This window comes from Mobula hypostoma, chromosome 2 (assembly GCF_963921235.1).
Source record: "Mobula hypostoma chromosome 2, sMobHyp1.1, whole genome shotgun sequence".
Taxonomy (NCBI): domain Eukaryota; kingdom Metazoa; phylum Chordata; class Chondrichthyes; order Myliobatiformes; family Myliobatidae; genus Mobula; species Mobula hypostoma.
In genome coordinates, this window is record NC_086098.1 from 108425595 (window position 1) to 108452438 (window position 26844).

Consider the following 26844-nt stretch of genomic DNA (forward strand, 5'->3'; position numbering starts at 1 on the left):
TTCAATAAAGAATGTAACAAAAATGAAATATGGGAAGTATTTAGTTATAGGATGGCAATCTTATGGTGATCTACATACTGTATTAACATCTGAACCATGATTTCCTTGACTTATTTTCAGTGCTCGTTTCATTCGGGCAGTTTCTGAGCTGGAGTTCTTGGGCTTTATTAAGCCAACAAAACAGAAGACTGATCATGTAGCAAGGCTAACATGGGGTGGTTTCTGACTGTAGCTTTAAGTCTTGAAAAGATTTCCTATTGTATTTAAAATGTACCTATGCTAGACCTGGAGAATTTGCTATGTTTGTACTAATTAATAAAATGATTATTTCAGATGTTGGGCTTTAAAAAAAAGTTTGTCTTCACATTAACAGGCAGCAAGGGCCAGGCATACATTGTTATACGTTTGTCAGACACCAACCTGCTGCAGAACTCTTTCTGCTTCCTTCTGAATTAATAGTACCAGGTAGCTAGGGAATTTTAGGCACCTATCGACAAAAATACAATTACAGATAAAAGCTACTGCTTTAAAATTAGCACAGCATGGGTTTTGCAATTGTGTAGTTTATTCAGTGGGAATCCCAACCAAAGGTGCCTTGTGATGCAGTACACTTTTATAGACTATGCTCATTCTTAGTCATATTTTCAGTAGATACAGACAATGTCATGAAATTATCAACTTCGCAGCAGCACAACAATGCAATACATAATAAGAGGAAAAAAATGTTAAGTGTGTGCCTTCAGGCTGCAGTACCTTCCTCCTAGCGGTAGCAATAAGAGGGCATACTACAGAGGCCAGTGGCCATGATGGGCAATTCTCTGCAGCTAACTTTGATACCGTGAAGTAGTAGCCCCCTCCCTCCCCCAACTCCATACCAGATGGTGATGCAGCCAAGTAGATAAATATTACCATTATTCAGAATTGGTATGCTTCAGAAGCTCTGTGTAAAAGGTATAAGGAACATACCCTGTGATAAACTATTCATCTCTCTATTCAAGGCCAAATCCTAATCATCTGCGAGAGTCATTGCTTGAGTCAGAGCAAATGCAAATCTATTCATTTTTATGACTTACTTGCTGTAAATCAATCATTTTAAAACTGTCCTAAAACACGAGACTAATACCCTTAGATAATGTTTCAAAATGAGGGAGTTTAAATAAAGAGCTTTTTAAAATATTCACAGGTTAGTTCTGATGAAAGGGTCAAAACCAGAAAGATTCCCTCCCCCCATTCATTTTGTACTGCAACCTTAGTTTGTCCAATTAGCACTTTAAGGTAAACCAAAGAGTTCTGATCTGATGGCAATTTTTTAAATGGATGGGTGGGTATCTGACAATGCAACCTCAAAGCAATTGGGTAGATAATAGACAATCTCCTTAACTATTTAACATCTTCTAGTCAACATTGTAGGAGATCCATTATAGTACTGAAACATGAGTATTACACAAATATATTTTGACATCACAGCTAGAGCAATCCAAGTTAGTGTTTTTCTTTTCGTTTGGGGGGGGAAGAAGAGAGGGAGATAGTCTTTCTTTCTACTGCTTCTATGGCTTCCCTGTATTTTATGGCTATCTGATGAATTGCATTCTGCATATATACTTTGATAATAAAATGAATCTTTGAACCTTTATTAAATTTCAGTACAAAGATAATTAGTTTTTTTTGGGAGGAATAGTTGAGTTTCAGCAGATGACAGTTCACAAATTCATTTTGTATATGCACCCACTATATCACAAATCCATTCAGCAACAGGCCAAGTCCCCCTCCCTTGCCATTTGTTGAAACTTTTGACCAAAGGTTAATCAATATTGTGTTCCAATTTTCCTAGGTAATGTCCTGAAAGAACATTCTCTGGTCCTATGGGAGAAAGCGTGAATTTTGGTCATATTTAGAATCAGATTTATCATTGAGTTTGATGACATGAAATTTGTTTTGCAGCAGCTGTATAATACAAAGTCTAAAATACCATGAAATAAAATAGTGCATAAAGAATGAGGTAGTGTTCTTGGTTTATTCATAAATCTGATGGAAGAGGGGAAGAATCTGTTTCAAATTACTGAATATGAACTTTTAGCAATCTGCTGCATTGTAAACTGGATACCCAATTATTTTCAAGTCTCAGATCCTTCGGTTGAGCAGTGTACAATCACTAAAGAATAGCTAATTTCTAGAAAACATACTGACTTCTACAAATGAGTTTAATTTTGGCACCATACTCAGCAAAGACATTATGGGCTAGCGACCTTGTTCCTGTGCTGCACTGCTCTGTTGGCATCTAATATTAACAAAGGTATTGAACCAAAGTCGAAATAAAGTCAAAGAAATTAAGTATTTCAAATTTGCAGCAACTTCAGCAGATATCTTGTGTGCAAGCATAGTACATTCTAAACCTATTAATCTTGGGCATTTGACCAAAGTCAGAAGCAAAAATGTATACCTGGACAAGAGGTAATGTCTTATTAACCAGCATTCCAGTAAGTCTTTAATCAATTCAAGCACTACTCAAATTCGGATGTAAATCTTTATTGTCAACTAAATTCCATTACACTACAAAGAACAGTAAAATAATGGTACATCAAAATGCAGAAATAAACTTTGAAAGACTGCTAGAATAAATAAAATTTACTATTTTAATCAAATTTACTATGAAGCTTCAGTTACCCCTTCCCATCCTCCTCTTCTCAGTACAAAATCTCTTCTGAACCCTTCATTTGATAGACGACCACAGCTACATGCAGGCAATTCCAACAGTGGAGATAATTAATCACGTTATCCAAAATTCACTGAGATTTTGCCTGCAGAAATGTTGTAGTGCACAATGAGCCTTTGCAAACCTTTCCCCTCTGGTCATGTTAATCTCAGCCGTGCAGTAACTGAAGACATTGCTACCAGCTATCACATCTTCACAGCTGCTCTCTTGGAAGTATGTTGATTATCAGTATTCTTGGACCTTTGTAATTCATTATTAACTGGACCTGGTTTCTTACAAGTTACCTTATTTTTAAAAATACAGTTGTTGGAATCCCCACAATTTTAGAAATCAAGAATCTTGCATTGAGAGTCAAATATGTATACAATTAAAAAATCTTAATATTGAAAGTTTTTGGGGAAAACAATATTCTTAACATCTAATTAACACAGGTAAATATCAAAAGTAGAATCAAGGTCAAGCTGTGTTCAGTTGTCTGCTGGACATCAGGGAAACGTTGCTGCAACTCGAATTCAACAGTTTGAATTGTTTGCTTATGATTGGATTGAATTATGCTTCACTAATTTGTTGAAATAGAAATGCTAAATAAAATCAAAAACAAGAGCCACGTTTTGTTGCTTACTTGCAAATCTGATAGTGAACTTGGCATTATTTCAATATGAACTGGTTAAGACAAAAGGCAAAACCTCCAACAAACCAGCCTGAAAAAACATAACACTTATATAAGGAATAGGAGTAAAAAAAATGACTTTTGCCCTCTTGCGTTTTGGTAGCTAGAAGTCAGAGTTTGCAAAATAAGGCTCATTACTAAAACAGTACTAGACTGATTATTCCCCTAAAATCTGGCATTTAAAATACAATGCTGAAATTGAGATGGACATTTTGGAACACCAGTACTGCTCCTTTAAAGTCATTAAAAGGAAAGAAAAAAGCTTTTCAGATTTTAACATACAGCAAAATTTTAACAGAGGGAGCCACTGGTAATTATAAGTACAAGTTAGCAAAGGTCCAATAAAAGGTGACGACATATCAGGGAGCACTCCATTAAACATGCTGCAGAAAAGTGGTTGCCACTGACACAAGCTGAAAACACCCCGTGCTCATAGGTGGTTAATATGGCACTGCTACAAGTCTCAGAGAAACAGCCAACTTGCAGTGTTCAAAAGGAAAAGGGCACTCCACAGAAACAGGACAATTCAGGACACATCTGTGAATGAAAAGAAAAAAAAAGTGTAATTCTAGGATGGTTGAGATATTTTAATATTTGCTGTTAAAGTACCAGCCAGCCCTTTCAGAACATAGAACATTTCTCTACAGAGATTGTGTTACCCTCTAAAAGTATACAAGTGGCACAGCACTTAGAGCTGCCACGAGCTGGGTTCAGTCATTTCATTCTGATTGGGTATGGGCAGCATGTCTTCATATAATGACAATACGGTTTTGATCTGTGACCATGCCACCAAAAGGTTGCCTCACACTGATCTTAGAAAACTAAACCAATGGCAATACAAATTTAAAAAACCGAGCAAACGAGGGGGGCTCATATGGAAAGGGCTCTGCTCAACTTGGAATCTAAAAGTTCTATACTCTAGTTTGTGGATTACATTATAAATGCAAACTTATTTAAGATCTTCATAGACATAAATGAATTGGTAAGAAATAACATTTAAGTAGCCCCAGTACAAATAAAAAAAGTTTACTGTTAAGGCAGTATTTCACGGCTCCCCTCCCCACAAGATGACCATGCCTCAATGTGTACATCAGGGGTGGGTGGAATGGCTATGGTGTGCAATCCCTGCATTTCAGAAATACGCATCTTATCTGAAGGAAAAAAGGAAAATAAAGAAACTGGAATGGACACCACTCCTCCCCACCCCAGGCCACACTCTAAAGAACCATGTGTTGAAGAGGACGATCTTGTCCTCTCAGTCAAGGATACGCAACTCAAACTAAAAACCAGAATCCGGGGGGGGGGGGGGTTTAGAAAATTAGAAATGCTATTTAGTTATATACATACAGCTGGCAGGTTGCTCTCCATATCGTCGCATTATCTGGTCATGCGTGAACTTCACAAAAGTATCATATTGTTCTGAAATAAAAAGAATTTGGATCAAGTCACTAACGACACTATCACCATATTAAATGCTAGCATATAAAAGTTGATCAAAATAAATCGATTTTATACAATTGCTTTGAGTATATCGGCCAGTGAAGGAGTGGAGCTTTGAGGCTTTGACTCGAGAGGCTTCGATGAGAAGAGGCGGAGGACAAGCTAGCTCGCAGTTAGTTTTTACAATGCCTCCTGAGACTGTGATGTGCCTCTCATGTGAGATGTGGCAGTCTTGGGGGAACACCCCTCTCCCGCAGAGTCACATCAGCCAGAAGTGCATACGGCTGGGCGATCTGGAAGACTGTGCAAGGAATCTGGAGCAGCACCTGGATGACCTTCGACTCATGAGGGAGAATGAGGCAGTCATAGATGAGAGCTACAGGGAGGTAGTCACACCTAGGCTGTCGGAAACAGGTCGTAGGGTGACAGTCAGAGGGGGGAAAGCGAAGGTGAGCAGACAGGAAGTGCAGAGCACCCCTGTAGCCATTCCCCTGAATAATAAGTTTACCGTCCTGGATACTGTTGACGGGGACGACCGACCAGGTGTGAGCCACGGTGGCAGGGCATCCAGCACTGGGTCTGACCCGGTGGTGCAGAAGCGTGGGACGGAGAAGAGGAGAGCTGTTGTCATTGGAGACTCTATAGTCAGGGGAGCAGACAGGAGATTTTGTGGATGTGAGAAGGACACCCGCATGGTTTGTTGCCTCCCGGGTGCCAGGGTCCAGGATGTCTCTGACCGGGTGCACGACATCCTGGTACGAGAGGGAAAGCAACCAGAAGTCATGATACATGTTGGGACCAATGACATAGGCAGGAAGAGGGATGAGGTCCTGAAGTGTGAGTTTTGGGAATTAGGCAGAAGGCTGAAGAACAGGACCTCAAGGGTGGTGTTCTCAGGATTGCTGCCAGTGCTACGTGACAGTGATGGTAAGAATTGGAGGAGATGGCAGTTGAATGCGTGGCTGAGGAGTTGGTGCAGGGAGCAGGGTTTTAGATTTTTGGATCTTTGGGATCTCTTCTGGGGAAGGTGGGACCTGTACAGGTTGGATGGGTTGCACCTGAACTCGAGGGGAAGCAATATCCTTGCAGGTAGGTTCACTGGCATGGTTCGGGAGGGTTTAATCTAATTTGCAAGGGGGATGGGACCCAGAGCGATAGAGCAGTGAAAGAAGTGCATGGAGTAAAGCCAGATCTAACATATAGAGAGGCTTTGAGGAAAGAGAAGCAGAATAAACGGTGTAAAGACAGTAAGGTAGAAGGACTGAAGTGTGTGTACCTCAATGCAAGAAGCATCAGGAACAAAGGTGATGAACTGAGAGCTTGGATACATACATGGAATTATGATGTAGTGGCCATTACAGAGACTTGGCTGGCACCAGGGCAGGAATGGATTCTCAATATTCCTGGATTTCAGTACTTTAAAAGGGATAGAGAGGGCAGAAAAAGGGGAGGAGGGGTGGCACTACTGGTCAGAGATACTATTACAGCTACAGAAAGGGTGGATAATGTAGCAGGATCCTCTTTTGAGTTGGTATGGGCAGAAGTCAGGAACAGGAAGGGAGCAGTTACTCTATTGGGGGTATTCTATAGGCCCCCTGGTAGCAGCAGAGATACAGAGGAGCAGATTGGGAGGTAGATTTTGGAAAGGTGCAAAAATAACAGGGTTGTTATCATGGGTGACTTTAACTTCCCTAATATTGATTGGCACCTGATTAATTCCAAGGGTTTAGATGGGGCAGAGTTTGTTAAGTGTGTCCAGGACAGATTCCTGTCACAGTGTGTTGACAGGCCAACTACGGGAATGCCATACTAGATCTAGTACTAGGAAATGAACCGGGTCGTCACAGATCTCTCAGTGGGTGAGCATCTGCGGGACAGTGACCACCGCTCCCTGGTCTTTAGCATTATCATGGAAAAGGATAGAATCTGAGAGGACAGGAAAATTTTTAACTGGGGAAGGGCAAATTATAAGGCTATAAGGCGAGCAGGCGTGAATTGGGAGGATGTTTTTGCAGGGAAATGTACTATGGGACATGTGGTCGATGTTTACAGATCTCTTGCAGGATGTTAGGGATAAATTTGTCCCGGTGAGGAAGATAAAGAATGGTAGGGTGAAGGAACCATGGGTGACAAGTGAGGTGGAAAATCTAGTCAGGTAGAAGAAAGCAGCATACATGAGGTTTAGGAAGCAAGGATCAGATGGATCTATTGAGGAATATAGGGAAGCAAGAAAGGAGCTTAAGAAGGGGCTGAGAAGAGCAAGAAGGGGGCATGAGAAGGCCTTGGCGAGTAGGGTAAAGAAAAACCCCAAGGCATTCTTCAATTATGTGAAGAAAAAAGGATGACAGGAGTGAAGGTAGGACCGATTAGAGATAAAGGTGGGAAGATGCGCCTGAAAGCTGTGGAAGTGAGCGAGGTCCTCAATGAATACTTCTCTTCGGTATTCACCAATGACAGGGAATTTAATGATGGTGAGGGCAATATGAGTGAGGTTGATGTTCTGGAGCATGTTGATATTAAGGGAAAGGAGGTGTTGGAGTTGTTAAAATACATTAGGACGGATAAGCCCTGGGGCCTGACGGAATATTCCCCAGGCTGCTCCACGAGGCGAGGGAAGATATTGCTGAACCTCTGGCTAGGATCTTTATGTCCTCGTTGTCCACGGGAATTGTACCGGAGGATTGGAGGGAGGCGAATGTTGTCCCCTTGTTCAAAAAAGGTAGTAGGGATAGTCCGGGTAATTATAGACCAGTGAGCCTTACGTCTGTGGTAGGAAAGCTGTTGGAAAAGATTCTTAGAGATAGGATCTCTGGGCATTTAGAGAATCATGGTTTGATCAGGGACAGTCAGCATGGCTTTGTGAAGGGCAGATTGTGTCTAACAAGCCTGATAGAGTTTTTTGAGGTGGTGACTAGGCATGCAATGGATGTGATCTATATGGATTTTAATAAGGCATTTGACAAGCTTCCACACGGTAGGCTTATTCAGAAAGTCAGAAGGCATGGGATCCAGGGAAGCTTGGCCAGGTGGATTCAGAATTGGCTTGCCTGCAGAAGGCAGAGGGTGGTGGTGGAGGGAGTACATCCAGATTGGAGGATTGTGGCTAGTGGTGTCCCACAAGGATCTGTTCTGGGACCTCTACTTTTCGTGATTTTTATTAACGACCTGGATGTGGGGGTAGAAGGGTGGGTTGGCAAGTTTGCAGACAACACAAAGGTTGGTGGTGTTGTAGATAGTGTAGAGGATTGTCAAAGATTAGAGAGAGACATTGCAGAAGTGGGCTGAGAAGTGGCAGATGGAGTTCAACCCAGAGAAGTGGTACACTTTGGAAGGACAAACTCCAAGGCAGAGTACAAAGTAAATGGCAGGATATTTGGTAGTGTGGAGGAGCAGAGGGATCTGGGAGTACATGTCCACAGATCCCTGAAAGTTGTCTCACAGGTGGATAGGGTAGCTAAGAAATCTTATGGGGTGTTAGCTTTCATGAGTCGAGGGATAGAGTTTAAGAGTCACGAGGTAATGATGAAGCTCTATAAAACACTGGTTAGGCCACACTTGGAGTACTGTGTCCAGGTCTGGTCGCCTCACTATAGGAAGGATGTGGAAGCATTGTAATGGGTACAGAGGAGATTTACCAGGATGCTGCCTGGTTTAGAGAGTATGCATTATGATCAGAGATTAAGGGAGCTAGGGCTTTTCTCTTTGGATAGGAGGAGGATGAGAGGAGACATGATAGAGGTGTACAAGATAATAAGAGGAATAGATAGAGTGGATAGCCAGTGCCCCTTCCCCAGGGCACCACTGCTCAGTACAAGAGGACATGGCTTTAAGGTAAGGGATGGGAAGTTCAAGGGGGATATTAGAGGAAGGTTTTTTACTCAGAGAGTGATTGGTGCGTGGAATGCACTAGTGAAGTTTAAGAGACTACTAGACAGGTGTATGGAGGAATTTAAGGTGGGGGCTTATATGGGATGCAGGGTCTGAGGGTCAGCACAACATTGTGGGCCGAAGGGCCTGTACTGCGCTGTACTATTCTATGTTCTATACCATTACAGGTAAGTGAATGATTGAAAAAAACTTGATTGCAGCCTACCCTCAAAATAGCACCTCTCCATCCTTCTAATTCATAAGTTAAACAAATACCTTTATTAGCCAGTTCTACCTCAAACACTGACTAGAAAAGATGAGAGACTGTTCATTAAGCTAAATTCCTGTTTTATCATTGAGGCTCATGACAAAAAACCCACAAAAACTAAGCCTGATAAATTGCAAAAGCCCCTTCCAGTGGTTCTCAGTTTTGTAAAAGAATGCCAGGCAACTTTCTCAGTCTCATCCCATTCTCTTCGGTGTTACCAGAACCTTAAGTCAGCCTTTAGACCACAATATTGCTCCTGCTCAGCACGTCCAGAAACTCTAGCGTGGTAGAGCAAAACATCAATACTTGTTCCCAATGTGACAAAGGCACAAGATATACAATGCATACTCTGGGTCAACATGGAACCAAAATTGCCAAATGACCAAAAATATTCTGCCTTAGCAAAGCTTCAAAGTACTCATTTTCACATTATTTTGAAAACTACAGCATTTACAAATGGCAAAATGTCCAGGTACAGCCTCTGCAATTGGTGTTACCCCAACCACCAACATTTCTGATCAACGAAGGGCTTACACTGCAAACCTAAAGGACATTCATAGAAAAATTCTTTAAAGTAATAGAAAGCTAATTCCTGTGACAAACATTCAGAAGCTTTTGCAAAATGCAGGCAGACATTCTACAATTTGGTGGTGCTGATGGAGGACAAAGGAGTTTAATGACACATGCTTAGCAGTCAGTTCAGAGTCACAAGATCATGATATATAGGAGCAGAATTAGACCATTCGGCCCCAACGAGTCTGCTCTGCCATTCAATCATGGGCAGATCCAATTTTTCCAGTCACCCTCACTTCCCTGCTTTCTTTCCATACCCTTTGAAGTCCCTGCTAATCAAGAACCTATGTATCTCTGTCTTAAATGCACCCAATGACTTCGCCTCCACAGCCACTTGTGGCAAAAAATTCCACAGATTTACTCATCACCCTCTGATTAAAGTAATTTCTCTGCATCTCTGTTCTAAATGGACGCCCTTCAATCCTGAAGCCATGCCCTCTTGTCCTAGACTCCCCGAGCATGGGAAATAACTTTGCCATATCTAAGTAGTGCAGATCAGAAACAGGTGGTCTTCTCTGCTAAGTCCATGTTGACCATCAGGCACCTATTTGCACAAATCTTACATTTATTCTCAGCAACCTCTGCCAGATACAAACCATGGGTATTTATAGTGGCCAATTAACCTACCAGCATAGATTTAGGATGTGGGGGGGGGGAGGGGAAGCCTACACATAAATGAGAATATGCAAGTTCCGCATGATCCTCACTGAGATCAGAATTGTGTCTGGGTCAGTGTCTGATCTGCTACCTCCATTTGTCAGAGTGGGAACTTGCTGCTCTCCCAATTTAAAAAAAAAATTGGAGTTGCTTCTCATACAGTAACAGCATTACATAAGCACCATTTCTCAAAGTAGACAGGATCGGTGCCTGGTAGTGGGCGGTTTGGAATAAGGTTCCTTGGGTCCAGCAAGTCCAAATCAGTGAAATAAATGGAAATGTCCTAGTGCTTGGGTTATCAGGACTCACTTCATATTTTATGAGATGGTTATGGGAAGTGAAATGAATTTCCATATTTTGTCCCACCACCCCCACTCCGAAGCAAGTTTCTGGAGGAACTCAGAGGGTCAGGCAGCATCAATGGAGACAAAGAATTCTGAAATGACAGCCATCCCTTTACTTCCAGAGATGCTGCCCAAGACACTGTGTTCCTCTATCAGTTTGTGATTTTTGTTCCAGGCTTCAGCATCTGCATTCTCATACTTCTCTCCATAAAGGGAGAAAATTTGCTAAGCTCCAACCACGCATCTTTTTCGTCTCCATCTGTAATTAATGTCTTCAAAGGAAACCAAGAACTGTAGGTACACACAAGACCATTCAGGGTTACCTGCCAGCTTTGTATCCAGTATTTCTTCATATTCTTCACGGACTTTCTCTTCTCGCTCTTTAATCAGGCGTTCACAAATTATTCCAACTTGCCTCAATGTGAACAATGGCTGGTCTTTCTTTGATTGTGGTGACAATGATCCAGATGAAGTGCCTACAGTTTATTTAAAAATAAGTACACACTTATTGTCGGCCAATATTTAACAAGAGGAAGCAAACATTTCAGGAACTTCCCAGAACTCTCAAGCATTCATCATTCTGCAAGGTTAGAGTCAGAGAAGTACAGCACAGAAACAGGCCCCCTTTGGCCCATTTAGTCCTTCTGAAAACATTTAAACTGCCTACTCCAACAACCTGCACCGGGACCATAGCCCCCACCTCCCCCATATCCCTATTATCCAAACATATTGCTGGGCATTTTACCCAAAATATTGCAAAGGCATGCATTTGAAAATTGCCTTTCATGAAGTATCAAAGCCAAAAAGAATAGTACTGCAAAAAGTGCAGGAAAAAATATAAATCCAGGAAAAATAGGCTATAAAACTGAAAAATAACAAGTTACCATACACTATACAAGTACACCATACATATGGATTCTGTAGTATTTGCTAAATGGTTGGAAGTTGAATCAAACGTAGTATTTTAGTCTTGAAAAATTTATGAACTGTAAAAATGAATTTCTCTCTCCTGTTTAACATCAACAGCAGTGAAGCCCTGCACACTTTAAATGAAACACTCGCTGCTTGCAAGTCATCCTTGCAAAAATTCATGGCTTAAATCCCGAAAGTCTCCATCCTAGAACTCTTCGGTACTTTCATCAGATGGACTACTGCAGTTCAAAGTGGCTCATTACCACTTTAAAGGTAAAGAAAGTAGGAAATAAATGCTGGTTTTGCCAACAAAACCGTTTCTGATAACTAAAACATCCTAAACTGAAAGAAAATTTAAAAGCAAATGTTATTTGTCATCAGCTGTCCTTATTAAATAGCTCAAATTAGTTGAAAACGGGTCAACCTGCTACTGAAGCTTTACGACATCAATAGCATGGATCCCCTTAACTAGTACATCAATGTAAAGCAATTGAGGGGGCAAATGTTTTAGGTGAGCAACAGCAGATTAAAAGGTCCGCACAATTCAGCTAAGCAGAATTTTTAATATTAGGACCCAGACAATAATCAAAAAACATCATTCCATCTTTTAACGACAGCCTTTATTTATTGAACAGTTTTAGGTTAGAGGGCTGCAATCCCTAGACACTGTCTAATCTGGTAAATTATTCCCAAAGGAAAAGTAAGATTCAATTTTGGGTCACCAGAAAAAAAATAGGAGATCATAATACATTTCAAGCCTGAAATAGCAAGTAATACAACTATGCAGGCAGAAGAGGAGAACCTGGGGATAAATGACCAGCTGCTGAGGAACTGGAGTTGGTGGAGGACGGAACTAAAAGGTAAAACAGGCTACCTAAAATAACTGCTTCAGGTCAAAACAACAAAAACACAAGACAGCACAACTTTGGCTGTTATGGAGTAAGTTGAAAGTAAAAGACAGTGATAGCAAAAAAAAAACCAGAAATGTGAAGCAATGTAAAGTGTCTAGAGTGAATGAAGCTGTGGTGATGAGACAATCCTTGATTCACTAAAACGGTGCATCGCTGGATAACAGCTTTTAAGTAAGATGTTACAAATAGAAGGGGCTAAGCAAAATGCAGGCAGTGTACTCATACAGGTGGAGAATGCCACATTTTAAACTTATTTTTGCAGCAACAAGAACCTGTCATAAAAAAGATCAATCAGAAACAAAAATTAAACTAACAAGATTTTTTTTTTAAAAATGTAACTTAAATCAGCAATTAGGAATAGTCTGAACTGCTGATCACAATACCAATAATACCCAGAATGCAAATTTAATGTAACAAAATTAACAACTTTTGGTGTAAGGCAACCCATGCTGTGGAATTAAGCAGACAAGAAATAGAAGTGGAGTAAGCCTTCAAGCCAGTTACATTCAAAATCATGACTGATCTTTTATCACATATTGCTAAAAATCCCATATACATCAATTCTCTTCACATCTAGAGTTTTAATTGCTTTTTATCCTGATTAGATCTCACAATTCTTTAGTCTTCTTGGGTAGATCATTCCATAACCATCTTCAGTGGGGAAAAATTCCTTTCTGCCATATTTTAAAGCTGCAATTATTGGTTTCAGACATCCCAGACAGAAGAAACATCATTCTTACCTCTACTCTATTAAAATAAGTTGTTCTGAGAAGGTTACTTCATTTTTCTGAAGTATAAAATGTTCTCAAAACAAATTATATCATACAAATCAGTTAAAACTTCAATATACTTCCACTCTGTTAATAGACCAAACCTGTATACAATATATTGCAGTCTTACTTATTTAACTGCAGTTAGATCTCTTTTCCCTTTGTATTCAAAATCTTCTTGTAATAAAGACCAACGTGTAGATACAGAAACCTAATTTGTTTCTATCTCGAGGAAGAAAATATCTGCAGATGCTGGAAATCCAAGAAACATGCACAAAATGCTGAAGGAACACAGCAGGCCAGGGAGCAGCTATGGAAAAGAGTAGTCGACATTCTGGGCTGAGACCCTTCAGCAGGACTGTTTCTATAGCTGTATATTAGATTTCAGTGATTAATGGACAAGTTGTCTCAGATCCTCCAGGACAACAATCTCTTCAACAGATCAAAAAGATCTCCCCCCGCCCCACCCCACCAAATCAGTGGATAACTCCACCTTCGTCTACAAGGCCACAAGACATAGGAGCAAATTTAGGTTATTCAGCCCATTGAGTCCAGTCCACCATTTCATCATGGCCGATTCCAGATCCCACTCAACCTCATATACCTGCCCTCTCACCATATCCCTTGATGCCACGACCAATCAGCTTTGTGTATACCCACAGACTTGGCCTCCACTGCAGTCCGTGGCAGAGCATTCCACAGATTCACCACCCTTTGGCTAAAAATATTCCTTACTTCTGTTCCAAAAGGTTGCCTCTTAATTTTGAGGCTGTGACCTCTAGTTCTGGATACCCCCATCAGAGCGAACATCCTCCCCACATTCACCTATCTAGTCCTTTCAACATTTAAAAATGCAAACACGAGGAAATCTGCAGATGCTGGAAATTCAAGCAACACACATAAAAAATGCTGGTGAACGCAGCAGGCCAGGCAGCATTTATAGGAAGAGGTACAGTCGACATTTCCGGCCGAGACCCTTCGTCAGTACTCCGTGTCTCGGCCCAAAATGTCAACTGTACCTCTTCCTCTTGATGCTGCCTGGCCTGTTGTGTTCACCAGCATTTTTTATGTGTGTTCCTTTCAACAGTTGGTAAGTTTCAATGAGATCCCTCTGCATTCTTCTAAATTCCAGTGGGTACAGTCCAAGGCAGCCAAACTCTCCACATATGTTAACCCTTTCATTCCCAGAATCATCCTCATGAATCTTCTCTGAACTCTAATGACAACACATACTTTCTGAGATAAGAGGCCCCAAAAGGTTGACAATACTCCAAGTGCAGCCTGACTAGTCCCTTATAATGCTTCAGCAATATCTTGTTTTTATAGTCTATTTCCCTTGAAATAAATGCCAACATTGGATATGTCATCTTTACCACAGACTCAACGTAAATTAACCTTCTGGGAGGCTTGCACGAGGACTCTTAGCACCTCTGATGAATTTTCTTCCTATTTAGATAACAGTCTGCACGATTGTTCCTTTTACCAAAATGCATTATCATAAATTTCCCAACACTGTATTCCATCTGCGGACTTTTTTTGACTATTTTTCCAATTTGTCTAATTCCAGCTGCAATTGCATTGCTTCCTCAGCACTACCTACCCCTCCACCTATCTTCGTATCATCCACAAACTTTGCCACAAAGCCATCAATTCCATTATCCAAATCATGGGCAAACAATGTGAAAAGTAGCGATCCCAAAACTAACCCCTGAGGAACACCACTAGTCATTGGCAGTCAACTAGAAAGTGTCCCCTTTATTCCCTCTCACTGCTTCCTGCCTGTCATCCATTCCACTACCCATGCCAGTATCTTTCCTGGTATGCCATATGATTTTATCTTAAGCAGCCTCATGTGAGGCACCCCATCAAATGCCTTCTGAAAATCCAAGTAAATGACATCCACTGCCTCTCCTTCTTACTTCCTTGATGAAGTCTAACAGATTTGTCAGGCAAGATTTCCCTTTACAGAAATCATGCTGATTTTGGCTTATTTTATGGTTATAATCTCCAAGTACCCCAAAACCTCATCCTTAATAATGGACTCCCAATACTTTCAAACCACTGAGGTTAGACTAACTGGCCTATAATCTCCTATCTTTTGTCTTCTTCCCTTCTTAAAGTGTGGAGTGACATTTGCAATTTTCCAGTCCTTTGGGACCATGCCAGAATCGAGTAATTCTTGAAAGATCATGACCAAGCCATCAGTTATCTCTTCAGCAACCTCTTTCAGGACTCTGGGATATAGCCCATCTGGTCCAGGTAATTTATCCACCTTAAGACATTTTAGTCTGTCTAGCACTTTTTCCTCTGTAATAGCAATGGCACTCACTCCTGCTCCCTGACATTAACAGAGCTCTGGCATACAGCTAGTGTTTTCCATAAAACCATAAGATATAGGAGCAGAAGTAGGCCATTCGACCCACCGAGGCTGCTCCACCATTCAATCACAGTTTTCCACAGTAAAGACTGAAGCAAAGTACTTATCAAGTTCATCTGCCATTTCTTTTACCCCATTACTATCTCACCAGAATCCATTTTCCAGTGGTCCAATATCAACTCTCACCTCTCTTTTGTTCTTTATATAACTGAAAAAACAGTATCCTGCTTTATATTATTGGCTTGTTTGCCCTCATATTTTATTGTTTCCCTTCTTACAGCTTTTGTATCTGTCACATCCTCACCCCTTCTATTTGGCACTGTGGGGCCTCAGCTCAGATGCTGCAGAATCCCAGAATTATTCCTACATTCTATTTATTAACTAATAACCATTGTACAGCATACAAATTCTACTTCTCATTTGGATGTGAAGAAATGCACTTAACTGGTATGGTTTTATTTATTTCTATTGTAGCCAGCAGAATAATTAAATCAAACGCCACTTCCATTTCATAAATTCACATCACCCTTGCCAAGTTTATAATCTTCTGAATGCCTGGGTATCACTTAATAGATTCTAACATTTTTCCTATTGCTGGTAATGGCTGTTCATCTGTAGTACTGTAACTAACTTTCTTTTCCTATAGTGTGAAGCTACTTTGGATTAACACTACCCCAAGGGCCTAAGATTTCAATTTCATTTTTCCTGTAGTAACTGGAACAACTTACACAATAGGACAAGCTTATTCATCATACAGTTTCCCATAACTTCCTCCCAGCAACTCATTAAAATAAAATTTGATCATTTATACTGAATCACTTCAGCGCTCTCAACTGAAACACCAAACCCTAAACTACATTTCAAAACTTTGACCCCACTCCAAATTCTTTTCTATACTTAATAGTATTAAGCTCTACTATTACTTCTCCAAAGCCAACAATGTTCAGATCTCTGCACTGTTGAAGATGTGCAGCACTTACGATCTACCTCCAATCACTGTTATACCCTCTTCTTCCCAACACATTACATTCAGTCTTGGAATAGCTTTCAGTTGCACCAACCCCAGCTCCGATAAAACCACTTGCAGTCTTCTGGTAACATAGAAAACCTGTCCTGTTCTCCCCTAGAAACAGTCCAGTCTCATGCCCCTTGATCTTTCCAAAGCCCAACCATCTTGTCAAATTTCTCAAGCTCAAGAGATTTTCATAATAAGAACCCAAAATTCACACTCAAGTAACCACTCACAGGTCAAATTCCACTCACTTTTCACACGGCCAGGCTTTTTTTCCTCAGTCCGATCTGACCCCAAAAGCTCAATCCCCTGCGTTCTCCAAGCAACCCTTTTTGTTCTTGTGGAATGTCATAGATTTTCCATACTCCAGCTCAATAACCAGCACATTGCTTCCTCTCTGATCTAGATATCATAAAAACAAACAAGCCAGTACAAAAATAACAAAACCAGCCCCTAAGACAGTGCAACCATTATATGCAACACAAGGCAAGTGGAAAATATGACAATTCAAAATCCCATGAAATCTTAACTATTCCATAGAAAGCATATAATCTTTGTAACATATTGCAAAGCTGATGCAGATTCAAGTTGCACTTTGATTAAATAGTAGTTCAGCAAAAGTATGTCTATTAGATAGGTAGCAAAGGATCGGAATTTTTTTTTAAACCACAAATTATAAGGCCTTGTCAAAATAGGTTCATTCAAAACAGTTCCAAAGTATAAGTGGCTAAAGGACTCCATTGTGGATAAGTTTTACAAATGTGCTGCCAACAGCAAGGCTGCAGACAAGTTGGGAATACTGTACTAAGATATCCAGTATCAATTATATGCTCAAAAAGATCCAGCTATTACCTCTCCTCCTACCACCCTCTGTTGCAAACATGCATGATTTCACCTTTAAGAACAGACAGCAGCAAAACAAAACAGACCATTTCATATCCAGAATATATCAAGTTCTTCCTTACCAATAGCCCACTTTTTCTTCATCTAGGAGGTTCCATTGTACAATAATCACATTTAGAACTGAGATAGCCCAATAAATTGATGGATCAGAGGTATCTTTCTAGATCCGTGTCAATTTATTTTGTTCCATGTACAGTTGAAACCCAGCCTTTAAATAATAATCTGCATATTATTGCTTTCAATGCAGCTTTTTCCTTGCTGGCTCCGTTCGATGCCACTTGTATCAATTACTGCAAAATAATTTTTCATAATCTTGTAGAAACCTGATCCAAACATCCAATCCTCCACCATCAGCCTCCCACAGCATCCTACAAGCTTATATTAAAACAGCAAACTACAGAAGTACCCAGGCTTTAATAATTTGATAGCTTCTATGTAGAATTTGCCAAGAATAAAAAAAAATTCAATTCCACACAGCAACATCTAGGAAGATACCAACTGAGATATATTATGTGCACTACCCCTTCCCAATTCATTTTGGGATTTTATCCTGTGTACAGGCATAATGGTGTCAGAAAATATTTCTATGTAGTGTGAAAAATAAAAAATGCTATGCTCATGTAATTCTAGATTATAAATGTCCATAAGATGGGGCCATCTCATTGTGTTAACATCAACAGCAGTGTATGGGTTTAGGGGTACACCATGGAAACAAGACCTTTAGCCCAACTTGAACATGCCGTGTTATTTCCTTAACCGAGTCCCATTTCCCTGCATATCCTCTAAACATTTCCTATCCAGGTACCTATCAAAATGTCTTTTAAACATTGTAACTGCATCCAACATTGATGTCTAGCAGCTTGTTCCATCTGCCTACCACCCTGTGTGTGGAAAAGCTGCTCTCCTGTCCTTTAATTCTTCCCCCACTCACCTTAAACCTAGCTTTGGACTACCCCATCTTGGTGTGTGGGGGCAAAAAAGAAAAAAATTGACCTTATCCATGACTCTTGTGAGTTTGTGAATGTAAATAAATCACCCCCCCCACTCCCTGTTTCCAAAGAGAAGTAGTCTCAGCCTATTCAGCCTCACATCTTAAGCTCTCCAAAACCCAGTAAGTAACATCCTTGTGAATATTTCTGGCACACTTTCCAGCTTAATGACATCCTTCCTGTAGCCAAAGTGCATTTTCACCAACATCTTGTACAGCTGTAGTATGACATCCCAGCTCCTGCACTCAGTACCCTGACCAATGAAAACAGGCCTGTTTCCATGCTGTAATTGTTCTAAGGTTATATGGTTATATAAGTGTGCCAGTATTCTTCATCATCTACCTGGGTCTCCAATTTCAGCACACTATGGTCCTTCTGTTCTACAATACTTTCCAAGGTCTTCTTATTTAGTGCACACGTCCTCCCCTAGATTAACTTTAAAGTGCAATGCCTCACAAATGTCTTGAGCTAAATTCCTTTTGCCAACCTCTGGCCCACTTCCCAACTTGTAAACTTAAATAACTCTTCGCTGCCTACTTCAATTTTGGTACTCATTGAAACAGATAACAGTGACACAATCCCAGTGGCATACTACTAGTCAGAGACCTCCAACCTGTCAAATAAAGCCTCCACTGCTACTTTGGTATCCAACTGGCCATCTTATCCTGAGTTCCACGTGATCTAACCCCCAACACCAACCTGCCATACAGCCCTTGTTAATCCTCTCGGTCACTTCAAAAAAACTCAAAATTCATAGAACACAAGCGTGTCGATCTCCAATATCAACCCAACCCTTCCCTCCCACATAGGCAGATAGATGAAAGAAAAAAAAGAGGCAAAATAGCTAAGAGTCTCTTAAGTCCTTAATACATCTGTCTCTACCACCAGCCATGGTAGTGTTTCATGCACCCACCACTCAGTAAAATAAACCAACCTCTGACATCTCCCTATACTTACCTCCAATCATCACCTTAAAATAATGTCCCCTCATATTAATCATTTCTATGCTGGGGAAAAGTCTCTGGCTGTCCACTCAATCTATGCCTCTTATCGTCTTGTATACTTTCAACAAGCCACTTCTCATCCTCCTGTGCTCCAAACAGGAAAGTCTTGGTTTGCTCAACCCATCTTCACAAGACATGTCCTCCAGACTAGGCCACTACCCTGGTAAATCTCCTCTGCACCCTCTCCAAAGCTTCCATATCCTTCCTATAATGAGGCAACCAGAACTGAATACAATATTCTACGTGTGGCCTGATCAGGGTTTTATGGAGCTGCAATTTTCCCTTGCAGCTCTTGAATTCATTCCCCAACTAATAAAGGCCAACACATCATATATCATCTTAACAACTCGATCAACTTACACAGCAGCTCAGAGATCTATGGATGTGGACCCCAAGATCCCTCTGTTCCTCCACGTGGCTGAGAATCCTACCATTAATCCTATGTTCTGCCTTCAAATTCGACCTTCCAAAATGAATCACTTCACACTTTTCCCCATGTTGAACTTGATCTTCTCAGTCCACCTTTGCATCCTATCAATGTCCAGTTATAACTTAAGCTTCTACACTATCCACACCACCACCACCAACCTTTTTCATCTACAAACTTACTAACCCACCCTTACACTTCCTCAACCAAGTCATTTATAAAATTCACAGAAAAATCCCAGAACAGATCCCTGTGGGACACTACCAGTCACTGACTTCCAGAAAGAACATAGTCCATCCACAACCACCCTCTGCCTCCTATGGGTAAGCTAATTCTGAATCCATAGAGCCAAGTTTCCCTGAATCCCATACCTCCCAACTTTCTGAATGAGCCTAACAATAGGGGACCTTATCAAAGGTCTTAATAACTTCCATATACACCACATCCACTGTTCTACCTTCAATGTGCTTTTTCACATTCTCGTAGAACTCAAACAGGCTCACAAGGCATGACCTGCCCCTCACAAAGCCACATTGACTACCCTAATCACAATATGCTTCTTCAAACCCTCATAAATCCTGTCTCTACATAGCTTCTCCAATAATTTCCCCTCCAATTAAGTAAGACTCACTGGTCTATAGTCTTAAAACAACCTCCCCCCACACACAACACCATGCTACCTCTGATAAATGCTTGATTTTCCAAATGCTGGCAGCTCCTATCCCTCAGAATTCCCTCCAGTAATTTTCTCACCACTGTTGCAAGGCTCATGTAACCTGATGGCAAGGCAGCACAAACTAAACTTTAGGAAGGCCCCAATTATCTGACACCTGACTTTTATCCTAACTGGGATATAGACAATATCCAGCACTTTTTTGTTCCATAATCTCTTAGCACCTTAGGTCAATATAGCAGTCTGCTTGTTGTGACAGGTTTTTTTTTAAAAAGAAACCTATCAGGCACATCTGCTTTCAAGGATATTTATTAATTACAAGAGTTGCATAAGCATACTACTGATTTCTAGAAACATTAATTTAAATATTAAAACAAGCATAAATGATCAAATCACAATTTTAGTCTGAAAGAATAAATATGCAGGATTCAGTTTCTGATTTCCATCCCCTCAAAAAAAAAACTGGCACACACAGTTACATCTAATATTACACATGATAAACTCAGATATATTCCTCTTATCATTAAGGTCTATTCTGCAGAAGGGAACACTGTGTACACTGAATACTCTGCATTGTGATGTAAAGTTTTTGGTCGATGTAATGGTACTCATCACAATCATTTGATTATAATTGCAGTGCAATGTTATTTTAACAGTACATTAGTAGCAAAACAAGGCTTTACTTCCCAATATCCATGTATGCTGCAAGTGAACAAGACAAACAATTATACAGAATATATCAGATATACAAGGTTCAGCTATGTAGCTTCATACATTCAAACATCAAGATTACACAAATTGAGCACATTCCAAAGAATAATACAATACATGTTATGGCTTCATTTGACAATTAACCAGAGGTGGGTCCAGGTTATCCATTTTAAATCAAGGAAGAAACATCTGCAATCTACACTTAGATGTCTCCATTACTCTTTGTAGATAAGATCAACTTCATCAGTAGTAAAAACACTTTAGCAAGGAATCTGGGTAACCACATTTAAGATCACACACCTTGCAAAACTGGTCCATTTAAAACTGGAATTTGGGACTGTCCGTCACTTGAACAACTGCCCTCCGACTGAGGCAGGAAACTTTCTAAATGTCTCCTTTTCTGAATGCGTTTGTACTCCTGTTTTATGTTGTGAAGAATTTGTTCTGGAAAAAAGACAAAACTCATGTTAATGAAAGGAATCATACAATACCCACAATTTAAATAGTTCATATGCTTGACAAAAAAGGGTAAAGTTGAATGCTTAATAATTTAAACCAATTAAGTTCAAAGTATCAAAAAAATTATCCAACACATCAGCATTCAATAGTTCTACTGACCATCTTATTCTGGAATTAATCAAATGGAATTGCTAAAGAAAAAAAGACAGCATTAATATGCAGTAAATACACACTTGTGTATCAGCAAGACAATTCTGGCCAACCATCTTGAAGTGAATCTTAGACAAAACAGAGAAAAGAATATGGGGGAAAGCATTTACAAGTTTCTGGATCAGTAACATTAAGACACAAAAATAAATAAAGTTTTATTCAATGTCTTACTTTGCCCAAAGTGGTGTAGTGAAGTAGAACTCCAGACCTCAAACTTATAATGCCAGTCATCTACCTCTGCAATCAGATATACTTAATAAACTGTAAAGCATTGAACTACGTCATCAGAATATTTAACTTTGTGATGCCCTTAATGAAACATTTTTCAAATGGTTGAGATGGGAGTAAAAAGAAAGCAGAAATCATACCAAGGATGAACCAGACAAGGCACCCAAAAACAATAAGAATTATTTACTCTGGACTTAAAAAAAAATTAGAATGGCAGGAACAGTCATTGTAGTAATAAGATAATGAAAAAATCATTAAAATTTGATTTACACAAAAGACTAATGGGTTTTATGAAAAGGAAACTCAAATGTGCAGAAGAATGTGTCAGATTTCCATTAAGTCAGGCCATTAGCAACCTGGGGACATCTGCATTATGAAAATGATTGCAACACAAGAGTTGGGTGTTCAGACAACAGACAAAGAATTGAGGTGGGATAGAGCTTCCCTCCAAGATAAACTTGTAAAAAGTGCCATTACTCGCAGGAGACCATTGACAATACAGAGGTCTAGACCTCTGAGCTTCCCATATAACCAGAACAGCACGGAAACAGGCCATCTCGGCCCTTCTAGTCCGTGCCGAACACTTACTCTCACCTAGTCCCACCGACCTGCACTCAGCCCATAGCCCTCTATTCCTTTCCTGTCCATATAGCTATCCAATTTTACTTTAAATGACAATATCGAACCTGCCTCAACCACTTCTGCTGGAAGCTCGTTCCACACAGCTACCACTCTGAGTAAAGTTCCCCCTCATGTTACCCCTAAACTTTTGCCCCCTAACTCTCAACTCACGTCCTCTTGTTTGAATCTCCCCTTCTCTCAATGGAAAAAGTCTATCCACATCAACTCTATCTATCCCCCTCATAATCTTAGATACCTCTATCAAGTCCCCCCTCAACCTTCTACGTTCCAAAGAATAAAGACCCAACTTGTTCAACCTTTCTCTGTAACTTAGGTGCAGAAACCCAGGTAACATTCTAGTAAATCTTCTCTGTACTCTATTTTGTTGACATCTTTCCTATAATTCGGTGACCAGAACTGTACACAATACTCCAAATTTGGCCTTACCAATGCCTTGTACAATTTTAACATTACATCCCAACTCCTATACTCAATGCCCTGATTTATAAAGGCCAGCATACCAAAAGCTTTCTCCACTACCCTATCCACATGAGATTCCACCTTCAGGGAACTATGCACCATTATTCTTAGATCCCTCTGTTCTACTACATTCTTCAATGCCCTACCATTTACCATGTATGTCCTATTTTGATTAGTCCTACCAAAATGTAGCACCTCACATTTATCAGCATTAAATTCCATCTGCCATCTTTCAGCCCACTCTTCTAAATGGCCTAAATCTCTCTGCAAGCTTTGAAAACCTACTTCATTATCCACAATTCCACCCATCTTAGTATCATCTGCATACTTACTAATCCAATTTAGCATCCTATCATCCAGATCATTAATGTATATGACAAACAACACTGGATCCAGTACAGATCCCTTGAGGCCTCCAACCTGACAAACAGTTATCCACCACTACTCTCTTTCACTACACCAGTCCAAAAATCTGTGGCAACAATTGGCCAAATACAGCCTAGCCTATTAGTTCCATCAGAAAAAAATGTGAGATACTTTAACACCCTCTCTAGAACCTTCACATTTGGAACCAACCTACAAATAAGAAAAGTGGAAAAGATGGGTGCAGATGGGGAAATCTCAAGTTATTCATTTGGGAATGAAGAACAGAAAATTTTAAAAAATGGCAGACAGCCTTCTTACAGTACTGAAAGATGTCAGTTGACTTATTAGAAGTGCTAGCACCTCCAACAGACAAGGCTATTTTCAGCTCCCAATCAACAGCCAAATATGCATACAACAGGAATTCTGCAGATGCTGGAAATTCAAGCAACACACATCAAAGTTGCTGGTGAACGCAGCAGGCCAGGCAGCATCTATAGGAAGAGGCGCAGTCGACGTTTCAGGCCGAGACCCTTCGTCAGGACTAACTGAAGGAAGAGTGAGTAAGGGATTTGAAAGCTGGAGGGGGAGGTGCAGATGCTGGAAATTCAAGCAACACACATCAAAGTTGCTGGTGAACGCAGCAGGCCAGGCAGCATCTATAGGAAGAGGCGCAGTCGACGTTTCAGGCTGAGACCCTTCGTCAGGACTAACTGAAGGAAGAGTGAGTAAGGGATTTGAAAACTGGAGGGGGAGGGGTGATATACTGCGTCCGGTGCTCCCGATGTGGCCTTTTATATATTGGTGAGACCCGACGCAGACTGGGAGACCGCTTTGCTGAACATCTACGCTCTGTCCGCCAGAGAAAGCAGGATCTCCCAGTGGCCACACATTTTAATTCCACATCCCATTCCCATTCTGACATGTCTATCCACGGCCTCCTCTACTGTAAAGATGAAGCCACATTCAGGTTGGAGGAACAACACCTTATATTCCGTCTGGGTAGCCTCCAACCTGATGGCATGAACATTGACTTCTCTAACTTCCGCTAGGCCCCACCACCCCCTCGTACCCCAGCTGTTACTCATTTTTATGCACACATTCTTTCTCTCACTCTCCTTTTTCTCCCTCTGTCCCTCTGAATATACCTCTTGTCCATCCTCTGGGTCACCCCCCCCCCGTCTTTCTTCCCGGACCTCCTGTCCCATGATCCTCTCGTATCCCCTTTTGCCTATCACCTGTCCAGCTCTCGGCTCTATCCCTCCCCCTCCTGTCTTCTCCTATCATTTTGCATCTCCCCTCCCCCTCCAGCTTTCAAATCCCTTACTCACTCTTCCTTCAGTTAGTCCTGACGAAGGGTCTCGGCCTGAAACGTCGACTGCGCCTCTTCCTATAGATGCTGCCTGGCCTGCTGCGTTCACCAGCAACTTTGATGTGTGTAGCCAAATATGCATCTTTAGATGCTCACCTAGGTAACTTCTAAATATGCAAGACCTAATCTTAATCCCCTTTGCAAGCAACTCAATTGTTCAGAGCTTTTCTTGTTGAGATCCACACAAGCTACAAGTTCTCTACACTCAAACTTTAGTCTTCACAGAATTTTCATTCAAACACAATCCCATTCTTTCAAGCAGTTAAGGTCACGGACTGTATACAGATTACAGAGGAGGTGGTGTTTGCTGTCTTGAGGCAAATTAGGGTGGATAAATCCCCAGGGCCTAACAAGGTGCTCCCTGGACCTTGTGGGAGACAAATACAGAAACTGCAGGAGCCCTAACAGTTACTTAAAATGATCTTAGTCACAGGTGAGGTGCTGGAGGATCGCTAATGTTCCGTTGTTTAAGAAAAGCTCCAGGAATAAACCAGAAAATTATAGGCCAGTGAGCCTGACATCAGTAGTGGAAAAGTTATTAGAAGGTATTCTAAGGAACTTGATATAAAAGTATTTGGATAGACAGCGATAGATTAGGGATAATCAAACTGGCTTTGTGCATGGCAGGTCATGTAGGTTTTTGAGGGAATTACCAGGAAAGTTGATGAAGACAAAGCAGTGTATGTTGTCTACATGGGCTTTAGCATGGATTTTGATAAGGTTCCACAAGGGAGGGTGGTCAAGAACGTTCAGTCACTTGGCATTCAGGATGTGATGGTAAATTGCATCACACATTGGTTTCATAGAAGCCAGAGTGGTAGTAAATGGTTCTCTCTGACTGGAAGCCTGTGACTAGTGGTGTTTCAGGGACTGGTTCATTGCCGGTTATCATCTGTATCAACAATCTGGATGGTAATGTGGTAAACTGGATCAGCAAATTGGCAGAGGACACCAATACTGGGGGCACAATGGACAGCGGAGGAAGATCAAAGTTTGTGGCAGGATCTGGACCAGCTGGGAAAACGGGCTGGAAAAAAAATAGCAGATGGAATTTAATGCAAGAAAATGTGAGGTGTTGCATCCTAGGAGGACTAACCAGGGTAGGATTTAGACTGCGATTGTGTCATTTGGCATTCAAGATGAGGTAGTAAACTGGATTAGACACTGGCTTTGTGTGTAGATGGCTGCCTCTCTGACTGGAGGCCTGTGACTAGTGGATTGCACATGATCAGTGCTGGGTCTGTTGTTGTTTGTCACCTATATCAATGATCTGAATGATAATGGGGTTAACCAGATCAGCAGATTTGCAGATGACACCAATATTGGGGATGTAGTGGACTGTGAGGAAAACTATCATGACTTGCAACAGGATAAATGGGCTGAAAATGGCAGATAGAATTTAATGCAGACAACTGTGAGGTATTGCATTTTGGTAGGACCACCACAGTGAACTGCAGAGTACACAAGGATCTGGAAATTCAGGTCCATAATTCCTTGAAAGTGGCATCAAAGTAGATAGGGTCATACAGTGAGCTTATGGCATATGGCCTTCATAAATCAATGCATTAAGAACAGGTGTTGGGATAACGTTGAAGTTGTACAAGACATTGATGTGTAATTTGCAGTACTGTGTGCAGTCCTGGTCACCTACCTACAGGAAAGATCACTGATTGAAAAAGTGCAGGGAAAATCTCAATACCAGGACTTCAGGATCTGAATTATGGAGAAAGGATGAATTGGACTTTATTTCCTAGAGTTTAGGAGAATGAGGGGAGATTTGACAGCAGTATACAAAAATTATGAGGGTATTTAAAAGGGTAAATACAACCAGGCTTTTTCCAATGAGGGTGTGTGAAACGAGATCTAAAGGTCATGGGTTAAGGATGAAAG

At 40.8% G+C, this 26844-nt stretch overlaps 2 protein-coding genes across 2 annotated transcripts in view; one reads left to right on the plus strand and one right to left on the minus strand.

Moving 5' to 3' along the window:
* Positions 1–2371, plus strand: part of orc3 (origin recognition complex, subunit 3) — a 91495-nt gene extending 89124 nt beyond the window's left edge. The window contains exon 20 of the mRNA XM_063040360.1: positions 121–2371. Within this exon, the coding sequence (XP_062896430.1) occupies positions 121–226 (106 nt within the window). The 3' untranslated portion in view covers positions 227–2371. The remainder of the gene's footprint in view (positions 1–120) is intronic.
* Positions 2372–2511: 140 nt separating this feature from the next.
* Positions 2512–26844, minus strand: part of akirin2 (akirin 2) — a 29824-nt gene continuing 5491 nt past the window's right edge. Inside the window, exons 2-5 of the mRNA XM_063040362.1 lie at positions 21522–21665; positions 10856–11008; positions 4731–4802; positions 2512–3920 (exon numbers count right to left, since the gene is read on the minus strand). Of these exons, the coding sequence (XP_062896432.1) occupies positions 3910–3920; positions 4731–4802; positions 10856–11008; positions 21522–21665 (380 nt within the window). The 3' untranslated portion in view covers positions 2512–3909. The remainder of the gene's footprint in view (positions 3921–4730; positions 4803–10855; positions 11009–21521; positions 21666–26844) is intronic.